Below are 22,561 nucleotides of genomic sequence, written 5' to 3' on the forward strand. Positions count from 1 at the left end.
ATAAAACAAGTCGTGGGCTACTACTCTTTTTTTGCAGTGTATATATTTAGCACAATTTAACATTATAATATGCTTGCCTTTATCCTTTGTGTGCTGTTTGGGTCTGTGGGGCCCGTTTTCATTGTTTACTAAAAGAAAATGTATGCAATTTAATTATTTTAACCTGCTTTATTTGGGGGTGGACCTCACATCCTCTAGGGGGGTCCGGGGGCCTGCTCCCCCGGGAAGATTTTTTGTGTGTATTTTTTACATTTTGGATCTGCTTGGCGAGCTACTTATTGAGGGCTTGTGAGCTACCGGTAGCTCGCGATCGATGTGTTGGAGACCCCTGACTTAGTGTAACACAACAGAAAAACCTGTAACTTAATCCCTAAGAATGGTTGCAACATTAAAGACATTGAATGATATGCTTATGTCCTGTGAATATTTGAGAACTAAATGGTGCTACCCTTCATGATAGATAGTAGTGTCTAATCAAAATCTAAACAAGGGTCAAGCAGAAGTATGAAAGTGTGTCTTTGTTTGTTTGTGACCTTGTTGCCTGTGTTGACGTGAGCTCCTTTGCCCAGCAGCAGGCTGGCCATCTCAGCATGTCCTTCCTGGGCTGCCAGGTGTAGCGGGCTGACTCCCTGCTTGGTCAGAACGTTGGTCTCTGCTTCATACTGCAGCAGTGCTAACGCAATTTTTGTCTGGTTCTTTTTGGCTGCGATATGGAGAGGAGTGTAGCCATTCTGGAAAGAGAGGAAGGTGAACAGTTACATGGAATACAACACAACTCCATATGGCTAAAAATCAACCTATATATATTTGTCCGAAGCACTTCTTCTTTCAAATCTTTTGTCTAACCTTTGCAGTTGTGTGAGGTGATGCTCCTTTCTCCAGCAGCAGCAGAGCTACTTCTTGGTTGTCATAATGAGCTGACACATGTAGAGGAGTCAGGCCATTCTGTAAGAAAATTAATTAAGTAAGTTAAGTAATTTTTCATGTCCCTACTCATTGTCTCAATGATTCTTATTCAAAAACATAAATTGTGCTGTGAGTGTCTCTACGAAATGAATAACTTTGCCCTCTTAGACGATTTCTGTGCATTTGAATATTAATTGTTCTATTCAGAAAATGTGGACAATGTGATTTTTGGTTCACCTTGCCAGCGTCATCAGGGAGAGCTTTGCGTTGAAGGAGAAGTTTTGCTACATCGAGGCTCCCATACTTAGCTGCTACATGTAACGGAGTGAATCCTTTCTGTTGAGGGACAAGGGAAACTTAGTTTTAAACCTGCATGTCCAAACTGTTGATGTCAAACTTGATATGTAAGAATCTTGATTCAGATATTTTGCTGTCTCAGCGCATCAGGTTCGATCCCCTGCTCACCTTTGTGCCCAGTGAGTGTGAGGCTCCGGCCTCCAGAAGCACGGCAGCCGTCTCCTCTTGACCCTCCCTGGCTGAAATATGGAGGGGAGTGTAGCCGTTGGTGGTGGCAGCATCTGGATGAGCCATGTGCTGCAGCAGAAGCTGGACAATGTCAGTTTTCCCCAAACGGGACGATATGTGGAGGGGAGTCTGGTTCTCCTGTATATGATGGATACAAAGGCATAGAGACAGGCAGAGGCAATTGTTTTAGAAAAAGATAGACACACAGCATCCAGAGTTGAGGCAGGCGACATGACCCATGAGTAGATGTACTGTATGCAACTCAGTGGAAGAAATATTGCTTATTCATGATAGATGGATAGAAACAGGGATTAACTGTGATGATACCACAGCTGACTCACCCTGGCTATGGCATCCACCAACGCTCCATTCCTCAGCAGACAGCGAACCACTTCCATCTGACCTGCTCGTGCTGCCATGTGGAGAGCTGTCTCGCCACGCTGATTTGCACAGACAGAATGTTTACTGTAGGAGATGCTTTGCTGAATGAAACCCCAACTTAATAGGTTGTTGCATTAGAACATCTTGTAGTTGAAAAAATACTGAAAAAACGATTTATATTATGCTATATCTATGTTTGACTACTGATTACAGACAGTTAAAGAAAGTATTTTTCAGAACTCACAATGTTACGGACGTCAGGAGATGCGCCATTCTGAAGCAGTAGTAAAACAATATTGAGGTGGCCCATGAAAGCAGCTACATGGATGGGAGTCAGACCAGACTAGAGAAAGAGAGAGACAGACAGGAAGATGAGCATACAGAAAAGTGTGCATTTAAAGTTTCTATTTTGAGATATTCCTAAAAAGTATCTCACCTCAGTAATGGCCTGAATGGAGGCTCCATATTTGACCAACAGTTCCATCACCTTCACTCTGTTCTTCTTACAGGCAATGTGGAGAGGAGTGAAACCATTCTGATAGAGAGGGCAAAAGAGAAATAAACCGATAAATACTATGTTTACATACATATGGAGTTGGAAAAGTAGTTTCATTACATTTTTGCCAGTTATTTGATTCTTGCATGTAATTTGGTACTCCTCAGGGCCATTTAAATACTTAGTTATAACGTAGTAATAATTGTATATTGGTAAATGACCACAGAATTTTACAGTAAAACTGTATGATATCTTTTCCCTATTTTTGTAATAATGTACAATTGTTATTTCCTGTTTATCCCTACCAGTGCTCGAATATTGGGATTTGCTTTCTTGTCCAGCAGAAGTTTGGTGACTCTGTAGTGGCCGCAGTGAGCTGCAACATGCAGCGCTGTAAGGTAGTCCAGTGTGACATCATCAACAGGCGCCTTGTGCTGCAACAGGAATTTTACACACTCTACGTGGTCTCCCTGGGCTGACATGTGTAGTGGGGACAGTCCGTTCTGTGTAAGCACAAAGGTAGTAGATTGAAAAGCTAGTACACTTGAAGAAAGAGATGAGAAGTAAAACAAGCAGAAAGCATGTGCACTAAATTAAATGAAAATCCTTTGTTATTTTGATCATAGAAAAATTACACTTTCAAATTCTGGGGCATGCTGATCGATCAATTGTGCGGCCATAAAGTACCTTGGTTCTGGCTAAGATGGGAGCTCCTCTCTCCAGCAGAATTTCCACTGCTGGGTCATGTCCACTCCTGGCTGCACAGTGCAGAGGGGTCAGCCCATCCTGTGAGAAAATCACACATGCGAGGCACAAACACATAAATATAAACAAGTGTAGACATTAATCCAGTTTGTGTGTTTTGACAGAGAGAGGAAATTGACTAGGAAGTGGGTGCAGAAATTAGAACATTTAATGAAAGCTGGTGTCCAGTCTCACCCTGGTTTTGGCATCTATCTGACTCCCACGGTCCAACAGCAGGGCCACCATGTTGGTGTTGCCCCTCTTGGAGGCCACATGGAGAGGTGTTATTCCATTCTGACAAGGCAGGCACAAAAGTTAACTTTAACTTTAGCCGAATAAATATTCAATTCACACGGTAAAGTATCATTTAAAGCCCATTCAAATTCCACACCATATGGAAAGTCCTACAATCTATTTAATAATAGTTGGTATGGTTTTAGTCTGTCTGTTTCTGAGTTGAGGATAGTAATAGACAGTTACATTACTTATTAACCAAGTGCATCCAAAGAAACTTGAACTAACTTCATGGACCAATTTCAAGAAATCAATGCAGCTGACAACATGCAAAACAAATACAATCTTTGACAGGCTCAGAGAAAATGCAGTTAAAAAAGGCAATAAAGACTAAAAGGGAACGTTATATGCTTTATGTTAAACTGTAAACATTCTGCTCTGCAAGCCTCAAAGTAAAAAGACAAGCGTCAATAAAAGAAAATATCTTGGTATGGTTTATTAAGTGTAAATGAGGCTATACCCTGGCTGTGAAGTCCACAGCAGCTCCTCTGTTCAGCAACAGGGTGGAGACATTCACGTTACCATAGTGAGCCGCGATGTGCAGAGGGGTAAACCCGCTCTGCTTGAGACGGACAAAGAGAGAGGAAAGGAGGAGAGAGTGAGAGGGAAAAGAAACAGCGGTTGAGAAAAATGGAAAAAAGTAGCAAAAGAAAAGCAAAGTTGGATATGAGAGAAAAGTAAGAAAGAATAAATCAGGTCACGAAAGAAATAATAAAAGAAAGAAAGTGATATAAAGAAAGCCAGACAAATCAGAAAGCAAGAATCACCAGATTTTTCAGCAAATAAATCTGACTGAGCAGTATTACACAAAGGCCGCATGCTGAAAAAAAGAACTAGACACATTGATGTAAGAAGAAGTATAAAAAACTGGCATGCCTCAAAATAGCACAGGCAATACATAATGCATGCAGAAACCCTGTAAGTCAACCATGCCTGCTGAAAAAATCAAATGGTGAAGAAATCAAAGCACTTCGATTTTTGAAAACCAAGGTACCAACATTAAGACATTACAAATCAAAACTTCAATACACCATGCAACTATGCGCTATGTGTATCTGCTTGCACGGACAAATGGACATTTATATATAAGCCATATATATAAATATCTACAGTGCACAGTTGCAGGTGTGTTCACTCCTTACCTTCCCATTCTGATAGACATGATGCAATTTAAAAAACAGAGTTAACTTAAAGATCAATAACGTGTGTCAGACAGGAAAAACAATGCTAACAACGTGCTTTAAAGTACACATGCTGAATGTTATGCAGAGATAAAGCACTAAATAAAAGGGATACATGATTTAAAGGTCACCTATTATGTAAAATCCACTTTTTCCTGTCTTTTATACATTAACATGTGTCCCCTCTGTGTAAAGAGATTCTGAAAGTTTCAGGAAAAAAGATTCTCTCTTTTTGTCCTGATCCATTTTTTGGCTTGTGTAACCATTAGCCAATAACCAACCAAGGTAACACCCGCCCACCTGATCACCTGAATCTCCTCCTAGAGCACCATTGTGTTTTTATTAGTCCAAATATCTCTCAGAGGGGCGTGGGGAGTGGCTCCTTATTTTCATGTAAAGTAACAGACAGAGAATCAGCACTTTTGAAACAGGGCTGAAACAGAGGGGATTATGGGATGCTACAATGATCTGTTTGGTATTTCAAGCCAAACACTTCAGAGACATGTTTTGTATATATCTGAGACCTATAATATATAAAACAGTATAATAGGGGACCTTTAAATACTTTTAGTGTTTCAAAATATTAAGAGCTAATACATTTTTAAGAATGATTCATTAAGTACAATTAAAAAGTGTTAATTAAAATAGAATAAACTAATATTCTCTGGAATCTATTAATACAACACAATGCTTTTAGCTTCAGCCATGAGGGAATGTGTACAGCTGCATGCATTCAGATTATCGGTGCATAGGGCCTAGTTGTATGAGGAAAATATCAGGACAAAAAAGCTGAAAGGAATTAGAGGAGTCTGTATACCTCTGTGGTTCTATTGACCATCATCTGGTTAGGAAGCATTGAGAAAGGATAGGAATAGGATGTAGGGTTGTTAGGAAAGGGACTTGTCACAAAATTCACAGGGTACATTCAAAGGGACACACACATAGAAAACCAAAAGCACATTTGTGTACCAACAAACCATTCTGAGAGAAGCTCTGTACATTAATACTATCAAAGTCTTGAATTGAATTATGTATTTGTTTCTTTATTTGTTGGTTTATTTATCTGTTTATTTATTTTCTGTTTTTGTTTTGTTTGTTTGTTTTTCAATAACAAATGTATTTCTTTAAAAGAAAAATATATATATGTTAATAATTTAGTTTTGGGGAGAAGGGGTGGGATTTAATAAGTGTCAAATTCTTCCCACCCCTTTTCGGATGTGTAATTAAGTAGATAATTTGTTTATACATATAATTTAGAATCAGTAATATTTTTGTATATCAATTTGACAATGCTTAATTTTGTATTGTATAATAACTTTCATGTTACATTTTTGTATTATTGTTTTACACATTCGAAATAAATCTAATCAAATCAAAAAAATCAAATCAATTGCAGGCAAATGAGTGCAGATGAAAAGTCAGATGAATTATTACACACTTAGTCCTGCTTCCTTCTTTTCCTCCTTCCCTCTCCCATTTTGTAATCCGAGAGGGCTTTCTGTTCTAACTCTTCCTAATCTCTCTCTTCACTCCAATTTGACATTTCACATAGACCCTCCTTCTTCCTCAATTAGATTCTTCCTCGTCGCTTTTCCTCACCTTGGACTGGACGTCAGCGTTGTGGTCGTTCTGCAGCAGCAGTGCGGCAGACTTGGTGTCGTCTTTGCGGGCTGCTATATGCAGGGCAGGGAGGCGGACCTTGCCCTTGGTGTCATGCTCCAACAGCAGGGAGACCACAGAGTCGTGGCCCTGCTGGAGCGCGATGGCCAGAGGAGTGAAACCATCCTGGAGGAGAAAGACAAGCATAATCAAGATAGGTGAATACAACACATTTGAATAAAAGAAAAAAGGGAAATAGGGGCATTCATTTACCTCAGTTGCAATGCTTTGGTTTCCTTCATTTTCCAACATGTATCGCACCACATCCAAGTGATTCTCCTGGGCTGCCATGTAGAGTGGAGTGAAGCCATTCTGTAGAGACAAATGTATACAGTTCATATGCACATACATGTAGTAGCGTAAGATCATATTCATGCTGTTGTTTTCCCTTTTGATCATTATGAAGCATCTCACCTGTGACTGAGTGTTGACATCTCCTCCTCTCTTCACCAGTAGTCTGACTACTTCTTCTTGTCCAGCTAATGCGGCAATATGGAGGGCAGTGTTTCCTTTCTGCAGAGAAAAAAAGGGTAACAGCAACCAGCCAAGTGTGCATCCTGTGTGGGGATAAACACTTTACTACAGCTACTTTAAAGTGGTGTAGTATAAATGTGTGATGGTCACAGAAACCTCTGTTAATATCCCCTCTTTAAAAAAACAATTATTCCCATTCTAAATATGCCAATGACTTCATCTTACGTCTGTTATTATTATCAAAGGCTAAATTAATGTCGATCCAAGGACAGATTCTTTGGCGGCTGTTTGCTGTTGCTAGCTGTGAAATCACTGACACATTAGACCTCCTAAGAGTCACATGAGGAAGAGCTTGCCAAGAAGTTTACCATCACTCTTATCCCTGTGCCTCCTTCCAGTAAATGTAGAATATTTAATAATACAACTTCTTGCAGATATTAAGAGTTAATAAATCTGATTTGAAAGCTGGGTAACACTTTCTATGATTCCCATGTCTATAATGCATTACAATATAAATGCAAAATAACTTTATGCATTATAATCCGCCTATAATACTGTATTATTGTATTTATAAGCACACATTCATCTTCATAATGCTTTATAACAAGAATCACAACACGTTACAAAGCATTTTATATGGACTTATATGGTAAAACATAATAATTCATAACTGAATAATCATAGCATCATTTGCACACCCATATAATAGTGCATACTATGGTTTTGCTGTGCAGTACATGATTGCAATTATTATATGGCATTATTTTTAAAATTATGGATATTATAACACACTATCCTCCCAGCAAAAATATTAACAAATGAGTGACCAGCAATTATAAAGTTGATGATAATTGTCCTTGTTTTATAGTCACTATGAAACGCTCTATAATGTGTTATGTTTGTTGTTATTAATAAGCAGTGTGTGTTAAGTGTGAAATTAAAGAGAAATACATCTAAAGAAATAATCCAGAAATGAAATTCATGTCAGACTAGATGGAGTACACGTTATTGGGAATATATAAAATTACAAATGAACTCTCTTCACATGACTTTCTTCCTCCTAAATCAGGTCCAACACCACTGTTGCCATTTCGATTCCATAATTCAAGAGAGAAGCAGTAATTGACTTAGTACTTTACAACTGATACCACTATATATTACTTACATGTCCTATCCATCAACTCCCTCTTTCTGTCAGCTATCACTTTCACCCACCCCCCCCCTTACTTGTTTACACTTCGTCCCCCATGTTAGAGGTCAAACTGTGATATGTTTGTATCTAGGAAGCTGGTAGAATACAACAACTATCAACTAACAGTCATATTTTGTGCACGTACCTTGGTGGGAGAGTCAACAGGTGCTCCTCTCTCCAACAGTTCCTCAACTAAGTCCTTGTGTCCTTCCTTTGCCGCCAGATGTAGTGCGTTGAGACCATTCTAGGGGAAACAAATAATCAACATAAGACTTCTTGAAAACACATGTCAATGAATGATAGTGAATAACTGAGGGGTGCTCATGGAATTGCACTACAAATCTGCATACTTTGTGAAGCCTACAGTATAATGTGAAGTTTCTGAAGTCTTGTGCTTGATAATTGTATTTCTTGTTTAATTATTTCTTTTCTTGATCACTTAAAAAACATGGCTGATCCTTCCCTCATGTAGCTTCGAGGTGAGCATCACATTGAAGGCCTCTGATCCTTTAACCAGAGCTACAGGGTAGGAGCAGCAGAGCAGGAGAATAGAGTAAACCATTTTCACACTGACACACAATCACAGCTCCAAAACATATCAATTCACACAACACACAGGCTTAAACATATTTTCTCTGAGAAAGACATGTAAAAACACTCAGAAGAACGATTCACCTCATCCTCATCTTCTTCCATTCTGCGCTGTGTATCTCCGAAATTAAAAGAGGATCTAAAATTGGGACTTCGTTTTCATCCTGTTTCCTTTTTTCGAGAAAACGTCAATCTCTTTCTGTCTTTTTTCTTTCTGTTCCCTTCGTAAGTCTTTCTTCAGTGTTTTCTATGTTTTTGCCTGTTTAATGGGGCTTGAAGCTGGAGGTTGACCATCAACAGCGGTCCTCTTCCCTCCTTGTTTGAATCCAAGCTTCTGGCTCGTTCTGCCTTCTTCTCCGCGGCAGGCTCTACCAGTAGATTGCAAGATGGGTAACAGAGAAATGGCTCCTGGCTCTGAAAGCTCTTCCTGGCACTGATGTAAAAGACGAGCTGTTATGTTGTTTCCACCACTATCATTGCCTCCTTCCTCCTCTTGCGCACGTACAACACATGCACACACCCAAATGATGCACACACTTATACACTCAGTCACACTCTATCTCTCTCTGAGTTGCCAAATGCCAAACAGCCAAAGGGGTGTCAGGTTTCTGCATAGTCACAGAGGATATATTTTGACACAACACACACACAAACATGGATACTCATATTGAGAAACTGCTGAAAATGTCAACCTTTCATAAAGGAAAAAAAGAGGGCATTCCCCAGAGGTCAAAGTATCTAAGTAAATGTCTGGTCAAGTTCATAATATATATATATGGTATGGCTTTATATGGTAACTATGAGAACCATCCTGTACAACAATAAAATACCTAAAAAGGTATTGATGTGTTTATTCAATTAATTATTTAGGAAAAGAAAATATAGCTTTTATTGCTTTATTAGCTCATTATCTCAACTCTCCAAAACCCAACTATTTTTCATTTATGATTATATATAACAGAGAGAAGCAGCAAATATTCAAATTAGAAGATGAAATAGAAAAAAAAAAGTCAAAAATCTTCATGTAAAAAAATATTTTACCAGTAAATCATTGAGATTTTTCAGTAAAAATTAGTAAAACAATAAGTAAATGTTTTGAAATCATCATCATCATCATCCTCATCCTCCTCACCATCACCATCACCACCATCATCATCATCATCCTCACCATCACCATCACCATCATCCTCATCCTCACCATCACCATCACCACCATCATCACCACCATCACCATCCCCTCCCCCACCTATCATCCGGTGTTGGGTGTGGTCATGCTGAGCTGCAGACGCTTGTCATATTCCCTCTGAGAGTTTGTAATGAGGTTTATGAGATTGCAATGTGGATGCCTCTAATGTCATTACTTTAGTAGATCATAAATAACATCATACAGTCCCTCAGTCTATTTTCACTGTGGTGCCAACAGGCGAGAGATCAAACAACTTAAAATGTGAGACTAGACGCTCTGTGCTGCAGTAACGCTTGCAGAGAGTTGAGGTTCGGCTCAGTTCTGAAATGGAGGACTCCCTGACACAGCAAGAATGATGTAATCTTATTATAGGGTTTCAATCACATTTCCCCATTATGTATTCCAACAGAGAGACAAGTAAAACCCACAACAGACACACACACACACACACACTCTGCTCTAAATCTGCTTTTCCTCTGAGCTGTAAGTGAAAGCTTCATTTAGCTAATGGACGTTCAGACCAACACAGTGATCCCTGGCATTTTGTAGTGCTTTCTGGCAGGAGTGAAACGGTTGAGCTCCGTCCAACGCAGATTCAAATTTACGCCCCATGACCCTTGACCTTTTTTATAATCACTCATGGTAAAAAAAAAATGGTCACGTTTATTTGGTGTTGTTTCATAGGCCAATGGGGATGAATGGTAGAGAAAAAAGAGGAAATAATGTAAATGCGTGCAGATTAAAGAGTAATATCACTCACCAAGGATTAACATTAGGGTAGATTAGAGAAGAAGTCCAGCCTTTAATTGTGAGGACATGGAAATCAAACAGCTCACACACACACACACACACAAATGACACAGTTGTATGGGACAAAAACTCTCACACACGCAGATCATCTACAAAAAGATATTATATAAAAAACATGCTTGAGTATGCAATACCTTTCACTGGCTTGAAACAGTGAGTTCGATTTATCAGTCAAGAATGTTTTTTATTTATCATTGGACTTGGCAGATAGGGGAAGTATCTATTGGTCTCTCTCTCTATGTGTCCCTAACTTGGACAGCTCTCTTCTCTTGGCGGGCGACTTTGGCCCTGGCCACCCTGTCGCTGCTTTCTAGGATCTGACGCATAAGTGAGCAATGCACACACCGCCAAGGGCAACACAGGGATCTTGCATGACTTTCCAGCGTCTCCCACTGTCTTTGAGTCCACACATGATATTACTATTGATCTATTCTATGTACAACTTTGATACAAACATATAAGGTTCCATTGTTTAAAGTCATAGCAGATTAATTGATTGTTACATTTAAGATTTATATAATTTATGTTGTTGCTCTCAGCCCCAACTTTATGCTGACAGTACTCTTATAGATAATGGTTCAGTAATTGTTTAGAGTGCTTTTCCACATGATTCGGATCCACTAATTTGCTTGAGAGCAATTCTGCCGCTTATCGCTGTTAATATGATACTTTTGAATCACCATCTAGCCTCCCATTACTAAGGTTGGGTTGGAAATTGGTTTCTCCTTGAGTTATCATTAAGGTTAAAATGCCATCAAATCTGGGGAAAATGTCATCACCACTTTCAGGATGCTCATAACACGGTGTGGAGAAACCAACCCCTTAGCTGCCATCAACACAACATATTAATATGGTTATTAATATGAATCGTTTCAGAAACAAGTACAGTCATACAGATTCACCAGGGAGTAACATAAACATAAACTGTTTCAAATCAAGGCTTGACAGCAGATGAATAAACAAGTGACCATGATAACATTAAAACAGTTGTTTGACAGTGTATAAGTCAACAGGTAATCAGATCCAGTTTCACTGTCTGTCACAGTCAGACAAACTGCTGAACAACATGCTGGAGGAGGGGTTCAAGCACTCGACTTGTAAGAATGTGTTGTGTGTATGTCTTTAAGCTTATGTATGCATTTAAGCATGTCAGAAACAGTTTATTTACATTCATGAAATTGGCCAATTGACTTATTGGATTACACTAACAAGAAATATTTGTTCAGGAATATGTGTAGGCCCAAGCCTTGAATTGAAGGTCAATAAAGCTTGTGGATGTTGTTTATCAGAAACAGAAGGACATTTAGGAAAATGTCACTTGTATTTTGGGCACTCTATACGGGCTCAAATGTGATCATCTGACCCCTGACAGATACTATGAAGGGCAGGGCTCTCCTGTTGCAGGGAGGGTCCTCTGTGTGTGTGTGTGTGTGTGTGTGTGGTGTGTGTGTGTGTGTGTGTGTGTGTGTGTGTGTGTGTGTGTGTGTGTGTGTGTGTGTGTGTGTGTGTGTGTGTGTGGTGTGTGTGTGTGTGTGTGTGTGTGTGTGTGTGTGTTTTTGAGAGAGAGAGAGAGGGTGTCAAATCACAGCACTGAATAGGGCTGTGTTTTGTTTTGTTTTTGTACACTAAACAAAACCCATGGTGCCCATGACAACAATTAGAGCTATGAGTGGGAGGATAATACTTCCTGTCTGCCAATCAATTACAGACCAGTGTATAAATAATTGCTATCAAAAAAACAAAGGCACACAGGCACACAGGCACACAGGCACACAAACACACAGACTCACGTACTGAAAGCACACTCCACGTGCTGCTTTAAGCTACCTTGTGACTTCTGTAAATCACATTGACATGGACAGGGCAGGTGGGGTGTAGAGGGTTCTAGGGGGAAGTATTTTGCACCCTTTTAAATCCCTCCTGCTCAGTGGAATGTGGGTGAGGGTGGGTGGGAGCAGCTGTCAGAGTAGGCCCTTCAAATACAGCGGAGACTCCAGGACAGAATGAGTGTAGTGGACGGGAGTAGTAGTGGCTGTGAGGGGGGTTAAGATCTTGTGAGGGCAGCCTAGCAGTTTAAAGAATGCACTGACCCAGCTCTGTTGTGTGATGCACGTGACACAGCAGAGGAGAGGTTAGACCAACAGCTTTGACCTACATCTGTGACGGCAGCATTTGCTGTGTGTTACTGTGCTCAATAGACCATTAAACAGAATACATGTTTGATGTGCCAAATGTAGCTATATTTATTATTTAGAACACAGTCAATAATGTAAAAGAAAAAATGTTAAAATTGTTATTTGTCCATTTGGCGGAAACGATAGGTCAATACAATTATCAAAAAATAAATGTAACTAAAACTGTTTGTCCTTAAGTCTAAAGGCTCAAGACTTAATCCCTCCATGGGTGTTTCTCAATGTCGAGGAAAGCTGCTCCAGAGCCACTATTTCAAGGATACTACGTCATCGAGTGCCGCCGAAGGACTGTTCCAATGTCCAGGATACTTGGAATTCTACAGAAGCCGGCGTACTTCGTTGCGGGAAATTTCGAGGCTGCACATGTGTAGACTCCGTGGTCTTAAAATGTCCACACTGCTTTGCGCACGGACCAATTTCCCAAATCTGTGGCGGAAAATGTAAGGCGGGGCCTCTCATATGACGCACACCTGCACACTTGCTAGCCTGTTCCATTCTTCGTTTTCCGAGGCTAGGAGGTATTCTTGCCCCGCTTCTTAAGGAACTCACTCGGAGGTACATGTGCTACCAAGCAAGCCTCCTCGACATTGAGAAACACCCCATGACTTTGTGACCCTACAAAGTCCATGCATTTTGTAGCTCATCGCAAATTCAACATCAAACAGTGTAAGTGGTTTCAGAGAGAGAAAAGGCATTCAGGTTTTCTTACCTGGTTACAGGTGCTAATGTCTACTCCGTTTTTCAGGAAGTCCAGGACTTTGTCAATGTTCCCCGCTCTGGCAGCCCTCAGGAAACTCGTGTTACTGTCGGACTGGAGGGATGAAAACAGCAATTTAATACATAATAATCGAACAGAATTACAAGCTTCTTTTGCATGAGGTATAAAACTAATGAACTAACATTAAGGGTTATTTTCACAGTTTGGTTTTGTGTTTCTTTTTACATACCCTTCAAGTCAATTTATAAAGATAAAAGTATCTTGCTCTGGCTGTGCATGAAGGAGTGTAATAATTAATATAAAATACTTATATAAATGGATTCAGAGGATGCATGGAAGTAGGACTTCCTGCTTGCATCAAAATGTATCTGAGTAGGCTTTTCTAAATGTAACCACCAGACACTAAGGCTGCACAAGCAGCTGCAACACACACACACACACACACACACACACACACACACACACACACACACACACACACACACACACACACACACACACCCCCCCCCACACACACACCCCACACACACACACACACACACACACACACACACCCCCCCACACACACACACACACACCCCACACACACACTGTTTTAAATGTTTTGCTGCATTTATGTTGATGTACCCACTGAATTTTAGGTTAACCTTAGTATGAGAGCTGAGATGTTGATAGTAACAGTGTAGTGAGATCACATAACATTTTGAACCACAGATGTAATCAAATAGATTATTTGAAATAATAATAAAGGAAAACACAAAATAAAATATGAATGGTGATAATAAGTAAACAAGGAAAATAGGGTAAAAATACAGATCACATTTTAAAGATGTCCAGGTCGAATCTAATATAAAGTCTGAGTTAATTTTCCCAAATAGTTTTTTGGACCAAAACAAACCAAAACCAAAACCAAACAATCAGTTTACTAGCACATACAGTATGACTCAAGAGAGTAGGAATATTTAGTGATTGGTTTTCTCTGGATACGTCAATATCAACTAATAATGAACATTTACAATGCTAATTATTAATCAAATGTATGGATCTACTGTTCTAGTACACAATTGTCACAAAACGTTTGCAAAGGAATACTGGCCGTATTGATTCAACAGTGTTGACAAGGTTTTAGATTCTATGGATAAGACTGCAGCGTGTCAATCAAACACAACCGGGTGTTAACTCGTAAGGTCAGCACAATCGAACTCTTCATCAGATGCCTGCAATGAGGCCACACCCCTGCAGAGGATCAACTCTTCACAAGCGATGTCACCATGACCAAGCTCACACAGCTACAAACGCTCCCCACAGCAAAGGGATTAATAACAACATGCTTTGTTGAACACTTCCTCAATGTAACAGAAAGCCTGAAAGCTGATTTCTCTCTCCACCTCTTACCAGTGAATCATCAACTTCAGATCCAGAGTCAGTGTTTCCGTAGTAGTCAGTGTGATGGTTTAAATCGTTGTCACTCCCAGTGGTCTTCAAACCTTTATCTGTTCCACAGGCCTTACATGTTGCTGCGTTTCCCATGGTAACAATCCAAATCGGTGTATAACTTCCAAGCGATAACCAAAAACTGTGGCCTTTCTTCACTCACTTCGCTCACTGTATGGTCCAATCTTTGTAGTGTCTCACTTTGCGTCCTCAGATAAAAGCCTCTCCTGCCCACTTCTTAACCACATCAATCAATTTTACAATCCATTAAATTGGTCCATGACGTCTGCCAAATCTCAATTACTTCCCTATTACCAACACTCTTTCCCCTCTCTGTGCTCTTGTATCCCTTAACCCTGTAAAAACTCTTCTTGGTGTGGACTGAGTCTATCCAAGGCCCTTATCTTGCCCACTATTCCTCTAGCTCTACCTTGACCCTCACTGTCTCTCCCGCCTTAGCTATTTTTAGGATTCCAGACCCTCTCTCCAATGCAGACCACAACCCCTTGCTGTGTACCCTGGGTGGGGAACATGACAGCTGGTTTTGGGTCAGGCTGGAGACCCCATGGGCTGTGATGCTCTCCGGGAATGCTAAGGGTCATAATGGAGTGACAGAAGTTGAGCCTGAACACAGTCGTAAGATCAGATCACACGGACCACTCAAATTATTTTTCACTATTACGGAATGTGTAAAATGTAAGGTATGCAGACATAGTTCAGATGTGCATGAGGCTTTATGAACACATGCCTTCATGGCTATAATTGCAGAATATTCTAGATGCTGGTTTATATTTCAGATAATATATCAGTATGTCTCTTTAGAATATAAATTCAAATGCAGATTATAATAGACTAAGCCAAAAAGAACGCGGGTTGTTAAAATGTTCGGAGAACACAAACTTGACACAATATCATTTTGACAGAGAATTATGTGCGTTTTACCTGCTTCCTTCGCTCGGCTCTCTCACGGTGCCGTTTTCTCCTCTCCCTGGCTTTCTGTAGAGCTCTGTACTCTGGATTTGCCTCAAGCTCGCGAGCTTTCTTCAGATGGGCCGCAGCATGGGCCATGATGAATAAACCTTTCTACTTCTTTCCGTCTCAAAATAAAGTTTCACTAGGTGCTAAAGTTTCACTTTGTTGACTTTTGTAAGTGGAACACTTAGTACCACATAATACACTTAACCTTTGCAGATACCAAAAACTGTTTTTCTGTATGAATTTAAAAATGTAGTTTACAAAATGCTGTTTAAAAACTGTGCCAATTTAGATGAAAAGGTAAAGTATCTGTATATCAATATTACAAGTTGAACATAAACCCACCAATAGATTACTTTTCATCTAAATCTAAAAAGCAAAGATAATGAAGTGGCTCCATAAAATGACCCATTTCAGTCTTCGTTCTCTTCTCAGGACAAAGTTCAGGAGGACAATCCGTCGAAGTCCCGCCACATCAAGCCCGAAAGCAGCTACTGGATTTCCAGAACCTCACACAAACCACATTTGGAGGTCCACACATCCATAAATTCCAATTGTAATCAACCATTCACATGAATGGGAAAACACATGAGAGAGGACTATGACAACTGGGTAGAGTTTCTGAATAATGAGAGTAAGACCCAATCGCACAGACACACACACCCACACATACACTCAGGGAATGACCCAGTCCAGATGTACATGAAAACCCTACTCCATGTGAACAGATGTGACTACAAAGTGTGTGCGTGTGTGTGTGTACTGTATGTGTGTGTGTGTGTGCACGTGCATGCACGTGAGAGTGCAGTCACAGTGTTTATTGTGTAAGGGGTTTATGGAGGCTGTAGTCTGCACCCAGCCAGCAGCCACAGCTACTCTCCCTTTCATAATTATAAAAACACCCTCTATCCTTAAGAAAAGGGGGACAACTGAGAATAAAAAGAGGGGTAATGGGTGAGAAGGGGGATGGGATGGGAGAGCAGGAAAAAACAAGTGGAAAAAAGAAGACTTTTAAAGCCATTTTGTGTAGATTATTGCAGTTGTGATGCCACTAGGTGGTAGGATCATAACATGTACCCCCATGGCTCTGAGGGATACTGAGATAAAATGGCTAAAAGCGTTTTTCTTCGACTTAGAAGATATATCAATAATATTCAATATTTAGTTGTCTAAAAAAAAAAAAACACTCTTTTCTGTTGATGAGTATCATTAAAAAAACAGACCTTAAATCACAGTGAATGTGAAGAAATTGTTATAATGTTGTGTGCAAAAGCAGAATTTCAGCAAAAGATTCAAAAGTAACTTTTAAGTAGACATCAGAGGCCTGTACGACGAAGCCGGATTTTCGTTTAGCGGGCTAACTTCAGGGAAAACTTGGGGTTTCCGGTCCTACGACGCTGGTTCTCTTTTTAGCGGGCTAGATCTCCATGGTAACTTATGCTGAGCGGCTAACCTGCTCGGGAGCAGGTTAGGTTGCAGGCTAAGAGATCAACTTAGTGAAAGCACTGCCTGCTGACTAATCAGAGCTCAGTGTGTGGAGTTTAAAGCTATCAAGTCATATTACAGGATAGAGGAAATACAGAAAAACTGCTGTTGCAGGAAAAACGGCCGGCAAAAATCAACTGACTGTGTGAACGTGAAAATTAATAGAATATCCCCTCCCATCTTCAGAGCAATCTGACTATTATAACATTAGCGCGTTAAGAAAGCTTACTTAAATATCTGCCACGACATAAGTAACTGGATCAAAGTAACATTACGTACAGTACACTGTGAGTGCAGGCGTCGATGTGTCCCATTATCATTCATATCATATCACATCATAATGTATCATATATTTCCTTATCTGAGTCAGCTTCTTGAGCCGTATCTGGCCGTGCAACACTCACAGTGTCACATACTGTATGCAGAAGTATTATTTTAAGCAACAGCTGTTGCTGTTGAGACCTCGGGCTTTACTTGCACTATATTTTTCTGTCTTTCTGTAATATTGTGTTGCACTGTTGGAGAAGCCTGTGACATTGACATAACTACTCTGTAGCTATGGTTGTATGACTAATAAAGAACCTTGGACCTTGGACATTAAGTTGACGAAACACTAGAGTCAAATGTAATTAAAGTCAGATCCACTCGTGTCTTAGCAGTGGATTTGGACTTGGATTTGGACTTGGCAGTGATATCATAAACCTGTTAATGTACGCATTCAAACACTTTTTCTTTTACCAGCTGTATTCACCTTGCAGGTGCAGCTATGTGGCTTTTATCCTGGATAAAGTGTTTAAGTCATGGATGTTTAAAGTTTAACGTCTTCATATTTGTCTAATATTATAGTTCACTTTTCATTCAGGAAGTATGACGCTGCGCTGTCAGTGCGCTTCCATGTTTGTGATTGGTCAAATGTTGCTAACCCCGCCCCTTTTATGTGAACGCGCACCTAACTAGATAGGACACGGCTGGCTTGAGCGATCCACTTGATAACCCGCGTCGTAGGACCGTTTAGCGAGAGCGCGTATGTTTTGGATTAGGCCAACCGGCTAACTCAAACATATCCAGGTTAGGTTGAACCGGCTTCGTCGTACAGGCCTCAGGTATTGAGGGATGTAAACACAGGACATAAAAGCAAAACAGTTGATTAAATAAATTATTCAAATCGAAGTAGAGAATAGAAAGACGAGTAGAGAGACAGGGTTAACTCGGGTACAGGCTGTCCTTCAGTGAGCAGGACAGGAGACACCACTCGGTCCAGAGGGAGATCAGTGAGCAGAGAACAGTGGCTCCCAGTCACCTGCCAGTCACAGGCTTCCCCCTGCATGGTGCCATAGTGGGTCAGTCTGAATCTCAACTGCGTTGGTACTGGTGTCTGATGGAATATGATTTGACGGCTCATGTGTGTGTGCGTGCGTGTGTGTGTGTGTGTGTGTGTGTGTGTGTGTGTGTGTGTGTGTGTGTGTGTGTGTGTGTGTGTGTGTGTGTGTGTGTGTGTGTGTGTGTGTGTGTGTGTGTGTGTGTGTGTGTGTGTGTGTGTGTGTGTGTGAGGAGGGGTCTGAGCTCCCACGGACGCAGTGAAATCATACATCTGTGGGGGTCGCTAATACATTACCAACAACCATTATTTCAATCACAAATAATGCATGTGTCAATGTAATTAGTATTATTTACGTTAACGAGGTAAATAGGCTAAAAGAAAAACATGTTTTCAAAAAGAACTACGCATCTCTTGAATGACAATATGCCTGCACTGCACCTCCAAGGTGCGCAATTCATTATTGCACAATCTATGCCTGTGAGCGTGCTGCGCGAGCCGAGATGATGTGTGTGTGCGTAGTTGAACCTTTTCATGATTCAACTACGCACACACACAGCTGATGCTGTGTGTGTGTGTGTGTATGTGTGTGTGTGTGTGTGTGTGTGTGTGTGTGTGTGTGTGTGTGTGTGTGTGTGTGTGTGTGTTTGTCCACCACCAGGGTGTCAAAGTCTCCCTCAGTCAATGCAGCTAATGTTAGGAGTTTTACATTTCAGCACCAGGGACAGGGGCACTATCTCACACTTCTATTTCTGTTCACACATTTTGCCTGATATGTTTCCACAGGCTCAGTTAACAGCAATAAAAACAACAACAACAACAACAACAACATATCTATCTGCTAGTTATGATGAATTGGACAAATCTGCTGAATCACTCTGCACTGTAATGCTGTCTAAAATGCTCTACTCTACTCCAGCCCGAGTGCTTCACTCAGCTCCATAATGATGCAGTTTGAACAGTGAGCGGATGAGATGTGCTCCTGTAGCACTCTCTGCTGGTTGAAAAGTGAAGATGGTTACAGAGATCTGATTTAAAAATATGAATAGAAGAAACAACGGAACATTAGTACATCGATGATAACTGTTGAAAAAAAAAATATTTATGTAAAGATTAATGAATTGTATGAATAATAAAATGACTTGATTTATTTCTATTTCCATGATTCCATGTCCTGCCTTTATGTCACAGTGCTTTAGTACTTAGACATTGCATGACATGGTCTTTTTGTGTTTTAATCTGTATCTTGCTTCCTACAAATGAAATATATCAGTACATAGTTTATAAGTTCTAATTTCTACTTTTAAAGTAAACAACTGTACTGTAGTTCTTGAGTTTCAACTTCAGCAGACAACATCTATAAGCTTATTGATCAGAATGGTAGTTGAGCCAGAAAAAGCGTTGTTACAGTAACATTGTTACATCTTTGTGTGTGCACACAGAAATGTCTTTATTAATACTATTCTACTAACTTGTCAATGTCTATGCATTAGCAAGCAGATCAATGATCTCTATTGATCTTTTCCATCATGCACGATAGATAATGAGGATTAGGAGAATATATTATTAGCTAAAGATGCGTGTGTGTGTGTGTGTGTGTGTGTGTGTGTGTGTGTGTGTGTGTGTGTGTGTGTGTGTCCATTTAGGAGTCAGATTACATTGAGAGGGTGCTCTAAAGAGAGTTGATGCAAGCTCTTGTTTCTCTTGTTTTAGTGGATCTTGTACGTGGGGAGGGGTTAATGGTCCTATTTTATAGATCCCAATGCTTTTATAAGGTCCATTAGGATCATATGATACACAGATATCTAAGATGCAGAGACCAGAGTCATGAACCCTGCACCTTCCTGTTAATTTGCTTCAAACTTCAAACTGTGAGTAGATGTATGCAAGGTTGGTGTGAATATTGCCATGTATTTCACCATGTGTGTGCTCAAACAAACACACATTTTCCTATGTGTATTTGGGAAGAGTTTCACAAAATCCATGTTTTTTTTCTTTGTCTTTTGTGATTTTTCAGCAGAACACACTGACAATGCAAACATTCTGTATTCAGTGCTTGCTCTAAATTCTAACATCAAACTAAAGAAATGCACCAACAAATCGTGATGGATTGCCTATTTCAAATGTGCTTGTCCTTGCAAGTTTATTTTCATATCACACTCATCATGGACTGAAATGAACTGGTGGCTGCGAGAGAATGCATTATTAATTGTATGCTTTGGAGCAGCACAAGTATATAATTTGAAGTAAATTAGCTAAAACATACAAAAACACTGGTACGTCTCATCCCTGTGCTCCGGGGAGTCACTATCTATTTGTTTTAGCTGTTCCGGTTGTTTTGGGCGTTGCTCCTGTTGTTTATGATTTGTCTACCTACTAATGGAGCTTTATTGCTGACCAGTGGAGTTTGCCAGTGGTGAACGTCTGGCAGGTTATAATGCATCGGAGATTTCATGCAGGGAGGATCTTTATTTTTCAGATTACTCATTTAGAAGTTTTTAACAATTTTCAACCCCCTCCCAGCTGCTGCTTACTGAGAAATGCTAGTGTGCATTAATGCTTACATCTATTTTGTTAAAGTGATCCATTAGGCCTATGTTAACGTGGTAAGTAAGTGTGTCAGTGACTGAAGGTCTTCCTGGAAGTAATACAGTCGAAGGCCTACATTTGAATCATCAACAACTACTAAGGCAGTACAGTGGACTGGAAGGCTTAAACCAGACGACCCAGCTACTCCACATGCTTAAGTACAGTTTCCATTACAATCAACCCACGTTTATCACAGTCGGAGTTTGTCAAAGGGCCGGGAGATCTTGGCCAAGAAAACTCTTGCACTGAAGACAAGAAAAACAATGCCAACTTCTTACACGTACATAAATGTTATGCTCAGAGATGTAAAACCTTAAAGGAAGCTTCTGGAAATAAATCATTCCAGTACATAACATCCCTGTAAATCCAAAACTTTAAAACTGATTTTTTTACATTTGAGTTTGGGCAGATTTAACAAATATAATACTATGCTTACTTTTTGTTCTGTTTTTTAGCCTTTCACAGTCATCTGTGGTATGGCACAGCTGCAGCCTCACTCAATTGTATTTCATGGCTTCAGAATAAAGACAACAAATCCAGAAATCTGATTGAATATCTTTCCAAATATAATCCAATTATAAATCCAATTATAATTGCCCAAAAAGAAAACACAATGTCTGCAGTGCCAACACTGATTCTCAGACTATGCACACAGACGCAAACACACACACACACACACACACACACACACACACACACACCCTTAGCGTTCTCCTTTTGCATGACCAATTGAGGTCTCTGTGGGTGCAGTTATACAGGATGTACATACACGTAAAAACCACACCCACACATACTGTACAGCTTTACAAAGCTGTATTTACCAGACCTGGTTATAAGTGTTTACAAAGAAACCTGTGAAGGACCGCAAGGATCAACCTCTACCTCCAGCAACGTTTACCAAATGCCATTAACAGTGAATGATTGTTTCCTGTTAAATACTTGCTTGGTACTGCTTTGTTGTGTCCTGTAGTTAGGCATGATCAGGCAAAAATATGTATGTCGAGTACACTTTCCAACTCCTAATAAACAAGCAACATCATCAATAGAAACTTGTTGTTAGTCAGAGACATGCCACAATGTGGAAATAATTACTTTTGACAGAGCAAAACCCACTACATTTTAGTTTGTTTTGAAATAGAGGTAATATTTTAATGGGATGTTAAATGACACCCTGGTGGTGGACACACACACACACACACACACACACACACACACACACACACACACACACACACACACACACACACACACACACACACACACACACACACACACACACACACACACACACACACACACACACACACACACACACACACACACTTCTCACTCCCTTTGGGATATTGGTGATGCATCACATGATTGTAATATGAGAAAATCAACAGTGCAGTTGTACTGTACCTGCTCTATT

At 40.1% G+C, this 22,561-nt stretch overlaps 1 protein-coding gene across 1 annotated transcript in view; it reads right to left on the bottom strand.

Moving 5' to 3' along the window:
• Positions 1-22,561, bottom strand: part of LOC117474648 (ankyrin-2-like) — an 82,174-nt gene that overhangs the window by 51,333 nt on the left and 8,280 nt on the right. The window contains exons 2-19 of the mRNA XM_034120591.1: positions 13,341-13,442; positions 7,998-8,096; positions 6,601-6,699; positions 6,400-6,498; positions 6,127-6,312; positions 5,345-5,368; positions 4,489-4,497; positions 3,807-3,905; positions 3,248-3,346; positions 2,996-3,094; positions 2,614-2,811; positions 2,249-2,347; positions 2,057-2,155; positions 1,773-1,871; positions 1,372-1,569; positions 1,144-1,242; positions 847-945; positions 534-731 (exon numbers count right to left, since the gene is read on the bottom strand). Of these exons, the coding sequence (XP_033976482.1) occupies positions 534-731; positions 847-945; positions 1,144-1,242; positions 1,372-1,569; positions 1,773-1,871; positions 2,057-2,155; positions 2,249-2,347; positions 2,614-2,811; positions 2,996-3,094; positions 3,248-3,346; positions 3,807-3,905; positions 4,489-4,497; positions 5,345-5,368; positions 6,127-6,312; positions 6,400-6,498; positions 6,601-6,699; positions 7,998-8,096; positions 13,341-13,442 (2,004 nt within the window). The remainder of the gene's footprint in view (positions 1-533; positions 732-846; positions 946-1,143; positions 1,243-1,371; positions 1,570-1,772; positions 1,872-2,056; positions 2,156-2,248; positions 2,348-2,613; positions 2,812-2,995; positions 3,095-3,247; positions 3,347-3,806; positions 3,906-4,488; positions 4,498-5,344; positions 5,369-6,126; positions 6,313-6,399; positions 6,499-6,600; positions 6,700-7,997; positions 8,097-13,340; positions 13,443-22,561) is intronic.

Source organism: Trematomus bernacchii, unplaced genomic scaffold (assembly GCF_902827165.1).
Source record: "Trematomus bernacchii unplaced genomic scaffold, fTreBer1.1, whole genome shotgun sequence".
NCBI lineage: Eukaryota > Metazoa > Chordata > Actinopteri > Perciformes > Nototheniidae > Trematomus > Trematomus bernacchii.